This window comes from Mirounga leonina, unplaced genomic scaffold, assembly GCF_011800145.1.
Source record: "Mirounga leonina isolate KUSES-001 unplaced genomic scaffold, KU_Mleo_1.0 Mir_168, whole genome shotgun sequence".
NCBI lineage: Eukaryota > Metazoa > Chordata > Mammalia > Carnivora > Phocidae > Mirounga > Mirounga leonina.
Window position 1 is genome coordinate 43,386,325 of NW_023270426.1, and position 5,741 is coordinate 43,392,065.

The 5,741-nt window shown below is 38.7% G+C and overlaps 1 protein-coding gene across 4 annotated transcripts in view; it reads left to right on the forward strand.

The window, feature by feature from the left end:
* Positions 1-5,689, forward strand: part of RAD17 (RAD17 checkpoint clamp loader component) — a 34,015-nt gene extending 28,326 nt beyond the window's left edge. For 3 of the 4 annotated variants that reach the window (XM_035014587.1, XM_035014589.1, XM_035014588.1), the window contains 2 exons: positions 2,958-3,015; positions 4,925-5,689. In XM_035014587.1, coding sequence (XP_034870478.1) covers positions 2,958-3,015; positions 4,925-5,189 — 323 coding nt within the window. In that variant the 3' untranslated portion in view covers positions 5,190-5,689. The remainder of the gene's footprint in view (positions 1-2,957; positions 3,016-4,924) is intronic. The other variant, XM_035014590.1, reaches the window with a different exon arrangement.
* The last annotated feature ends 52 nt before the right edge of the window (positions 5,690-5,741 follow it).

Consider the following 5,741-nt stretch of genomic DNA (forward strand, 5'->3'; position numbering starts at 1 on the left):
ATACAAATATTAGGCATATGCTTTAATTGGCATATGGCACTTACCATGGATAGCACTCCATATTTTATAAATAAGTACTAAATCAGCTCTGGAGGTTGGAAAGTCCAAAATCAAGATACAAGCAGATCCAGCCATTTTATATTCTCACATGGCAGAGAGCAGAGCAAAGAGAGAGCTCTCTCTGATGTCCCTTTTATAAATATCAGAAATCCAGGATCATTTTATACTTCAGGAGCCCTGGTTCCTTATAGCGGAAATAGTATGTAGAATTTAGGATCTGGGGGTGCCTCGCTGGCTCAGTCGATAGAGCATGTGACTCTTGATCTAGGGGTTGTGAGTTCAATCTCCATGTTGGGCGTAGGGCCTACTTAAAAAAAAAAAAAAAGAATTTAGGATCTGGATACAAGGTATGGTCCTTGCTACTGGAGTATCATTGTGTCTAGGCTGTTTCAGTGGAACAGAGCTAGGAAGTGTGTGTGTGTGTGTAAACCATGAGTTCACACCAATACATTGAATTTCAGCCTAACACAACAGAGTTTATTCTAACCTTTCCCAGTTTAGTATCTAGTACTGGTTTAGACTACTTACACTGAAATTATCTGGAGAATCATTTATCCACTAGTTAAAAATTCAGATTACAGGATCACAAACTCAGTTTTCCATATCAAAAAGCTGGTTTTTAAAAAAATCCTGATTCTGTTCTGTAGTGGATCTTTAAAAAAGGTAAGTATCCAAGAGCTCTCATAGTGTTGGTTTACAAACTTTGAAGGGTTCATAAAATTCAGTCAAAAATAAGATGTCTTGGGGGCGCCTGGCTGGCTCAGTTGTTAGAGCATGCAACTTTTTTTTTTTTTTTTTTAGTATTTATTTATTTGAGAGAGAGCACATGCGAGAGGGGCGGGGCAGGGGGGAAGAAGAGGGGAAGAGGGAGCAGAGTCTTAAGCAGACTCAGCACTGAGCATGGAGCTCTTAGGCTCCATCCCACAACCCTGAGATCATGACCTGAGCGGAAACCAGGAGTTGGGCGCTCAACCCACTGCGCAACCCAGGTGCCCCCAAAAACATGCAACTCTTGATCTTGGGGTGGGAGTTCAAGCCCCAACATTGGGTGTGAAGTCTACTTAAAAAAAAAAAGATGTTTTGGGGCGCCTGGGTGGCTCAGTTGGTTAAGCGACTGCCTTCGGCTCAGGTCATGATCCTGGAGTCCCTGGATCGAGTCCCGCATCGGGCTCCCTGCTCAGCAGGGAGTCTGCTTCTCCCTCTCCCACTCCCCCTGCTTGTGTTCCCTCTCTCGCTGTGTCTCTCTCTCTCTGTCAAATAAATAAATAAAACCTTTAAAAAAAAAAAAGATGTTTTGGTTTTTCTTACCATTTTCCCCCCTTTTCTTTATTTACTATGTCATTTTAGACATTATTTTTTACTCCTTTCTCTTTGTTTTTTATTGTGGTCCTCTGTTAGTGTTTGTTGGAATGCTTAAAGGTATCCCACATACCTCTGATAGCTTTGTTTATTTCTCTTCTTTCATTTTCTCCCTTTTCTTTGATTCTGCAATATTTATCAGTCTTGTTCAGGTTGACTTATTCTTTCTTCTGCCAGTTCAGATCTGTTGAGCCCCTGTTGTGAGTCACTGTTCCGGGTGAGTGCTCAAGTGGAGGTAGCCTCTGATCATCATGGCTGGGCCCCTCACAGCATGGGCCCCCTGCCCTATGAATGAACTTGGGCGAGGGCCATTGCAGTTCAAGGAGGAGGCAGTATTCTCAGCCTGTTGCGCTACTAGGATAGAGCTTCCATGGTTTGGGTTGGAGAAAGGGAGTCCTGAATTCTTGGCTGGCCACAGGAGGAAGGGAGTCCTATGGGTCCTTGGCTGCACCCACTGGCGTGAAGTCTCCTTAAAGCTGAGGAAGCAAAGGAGTGAGTCCTGGTTCAAATGCCACAGACTCTTGCAGTTAGATTTTCCTCAATAAATGTTTCTTCGGAATATAAAAATTTATCAACTTAAACCATGTTTAAGTATGTAGTTCAGTGGTGATAAGCGTATTCACCTTGTATAACCAATCCCTAGAACTTTGTCATCTTGCAAAATTGAAACCACATGTTGAACACTACCTCCCACTCCCTGCCCATCATCTATCTTCTGTCTCTGAATTTGATTACTCTAGGTACCTCACATAGTGGACTCATAACAGTGTTTGTCCTTTCGTAATTGACTTATTTCACATAGCATGTCATCAAAGTATATCTATATTATAGCATGTATTGAGGGGCCTAAGTGGCTCGGTTGGTTAAACGTCTGACTCTTGGTTTTGGCTCAGGTCATGATCTCAGCATCGTGAGATTGAGCCCCACTTGAGGCTCTGCACTGGGTGTGGAGCCTGCTTAAGATTCTCTCTCTCCCTCTCCTTCTGCCCCTTCCTCTGCCCCAAATAAAATAAAATAAATATATATAATATTATATATATATCAGAATTTCCTTTTTAAGGCTGAATAACCTCACATTGTGTGTATATACCACATTTTGTTTATCCATCTGCTGATGGACACATAAGTTGCTTCCACCTTTTGGCTATTGTGAACAATGCTGTTATGAACATGGGTGTACAAATTACTCTTTAAGACCATGCTGTCAGTTCTTTGGGGTATATACCCAGAAGTGGAATTGCTAGGTCATATAGTAATGCTGTCTTTAATTTTTTAAGGAGCTGCTTTACCATTTTCCAAAGCAGTTATACGTTTTACATTTCCACCAGCAATTCCCAAGGGTTTCAGTTTCTCCACATCTTTGTGAAACCTTTTTTTTTCTAACAGACATCCTAAAGGATGTGAAATGGTATCCCATGGTTTTCATTTGAATTTTCCAAAGGATTCGTGATTTTGAGCATCCTTTCATGTGTTTGTTGTCCATTTGTTTATCTTCAGAGAATTGTCTGTTTAAAGCTTTTTTAAAATCTCTGTTTCAGCTCAAATTTCTTTTATCCAAGATATTGGAAGGCTTCCTCTGAAACGACACTTTGGAAGGTAAGCTGATTGTTTTAATTTTCAAAACCTGTTTCAAGACCTGTTACTGAAACGTCCACTGAATGTTACCTAATTTATTCAGTATACAGCCAGTAAAATTTATCTGTAAAATCCAAGAGATACATATAATTCCCAGTGATTAATGGTCATATGATTGCATTGTAGATCCACCATTTTATTACATATAACAGTATATTTTCACTAGCTCATATATGGAATCATAAAAGCAAGGGGATTTTTAAAATCCTCCATTTAGCAAATCTTGCCTATGTGAAAACCCCTTTTCACCTTTCCTGCCCAGAGGTGTTCTTAGCCTGTGTTTAAAGGCTGCAGTGACCAGGAACTACCACAAAAGCACGCTTTTTTTTTTTTTTTTTTGTAAACTTCCTTCTCTTAGAAGATTCAGACAAATTTTTAAAAATGTAGTTTTTTTAGATATAGAGAGGTAAATCATTATCTGTGCTGTTCCTTTTATTGCAAAATCACTTCTGGGCTAATATCAGTGATTAACACAACACCTGTATTTCATTTCTACTTTACTTATTTGTAAGGTCAAATTATGTACTTGGCATTTTATTTAAAAAGGCTTTTTAACTGTTTTTATTGGTTCAACTACCGGATCTAACTTGGGAGACAGGATTTGTCAGTGCTACTTATTGCAGTCATTCATGATGACCATATTTAGGGATGCCTGGCTGGCACAGTCAAGATAGAGCATGAGACTCTTGATCTCACGGTCATAAGTTCGAGTCCCACACTGGGTGTAGAGCTTATTTAAATCAATAATCATGATGACCATATTTAACATTATCATTGATTCATGTTGACAGTACTAAATATTAATATTCAGCTTGATAGTTAATATTCAGTAGTTCTCTAGTTTCCTGTAATAAAGCCTACACCTTATTTGTGTATATTTAGCTTATTTCCAACTTTATCACAGTTTTCCTCATAGCTTTAATCATTGTGAACATCAAATGCTATTTACATAGGATGTATTCCGAAAAACTTGCAGAATCAATGGATATACACTTTTCTGAAGCCTTTCCTCTCTATTGCCAGATTACTTCCAGGAATATTTTGCCAATTTTATGTCCACTTACAGTGTATCAGTATATTCTTTTCTCCTAGCTCTTGACACTGGTTTTATTAAAATCTTTTTAAAAGGTCTTGGGCACCTGGCTGGCTTAGTCAGAAGAGCATGCAACTCTTGATCTCAGGGCTGTGTGTTTGAGCCCCACGTTGGCTGTAGAGATTACTTAAATAAATAAAACTTTAATAACTAAATAAATAAAAGGTCTTTGCCAGTTTTAAAGATGATGGTAGTGGTTCATTATTTTAATTTCAATTTTTAAAATTACTAATTAGGTTGAACAATTTAGTTACCATTTGTATTTTTTATGTAAATTGTCCATGTTTTATGCCCATTTTTCTTTTTTTTTTTTTAAGAGAGAGAGAGTGCATGCATGTGCTCTCACAAGGTAAAGGAGGGGCAGAGGGCTAGGAAGAGAGAAAATATAAGCAGGTTCCACTCTTAGTGTGGAGCCTGATCTCACGATCCTGAGATCATGACCTGAGCCAAAATCAGGAGCCTGACGCTTAATCAGCTGAGCCACCCAGGTGCCCTACCCATTTTTCTATTCTATTTAATTTTTCTTTTAATTTGTAAGAACTCTTTAGCAAAGACATTAATTAAGTCATTTGTATTGTAAGTTGTAATGATTTTTTCACATTTTGTCATTTACCTTGTGCTTTTGTTTATACCATTAAATAAACCAAAGGGCTTGGCTAAACAGTGAGCACGTCAAGGTAAGTTAAGAGATGGCTTCATAATTCTCACACGCATGGTATAACTTAAAGGTATCCGTCTTCTTGGTTATTATTGATGCCTGCATTATGAATCTGGCAGGTTGAAAATGGAAGCCCTGACGGACAGGGAACCTGGATTGTTAGACCCCGACAGTGGAGATGAAGCCCTGCTTAATGGAGGGCAGCCTGCAGAGGAAGCTCTGGGTGAACCCACACAAACCGCCGAACCTGAAACTTGCTGTCTGCCTTTGAGTCAAAATAGTGGGAGTGAGCTGCCTGCCAGCCAGCCTCAGCCCTTTTCCGCACAGGGAGACATGGAGGAAGAAGAGCTGGTAATAGAAGACTATGAGAGCGATGGGACCTAGAAACCAGCCTGCGGGTCATGTTGTTGCTTGGCAGGTTCATGTGCATTTTATTCAGTGGTATCTGAACAGAGATAATATACTTTTCAAGTGAATGACAGTTTAATTCTTCACTCTTGTAGCACAAGAACCTGATTTCTCTGTCATTTTGAAGTAAACAGATCAAGCTTCAAATAATATCTTAATTTTTTTCTCTAGTATTTATTTAGTCTTGTGAGTTGTGTTGGGAGAGGAGGTCAGTGTGAATGAAGAGTGAACATTATGCCAAATATCAAAGAATGTGAAGGAATAATTCAGAATACTAAAACTTTATGGGGTTGTAAATACGAATTATGAAACAGTTTAGTATACAATTATGAGTGTAAATAAACTTTGTGCCTTATCCACAGTTTCTCTATGGTCTCTAACTTCTCAAATACCATTTTTATATGCTGTACAGTGGACTATTTTAGATGCTTTTTGGAAAGTATTTAATTTATATCAAAATTAAAATGTTGAACTTCTTTTCGTTTCTTCTTTTACCATTTCCTAACATGTACTGTCGGCCAGGTATCA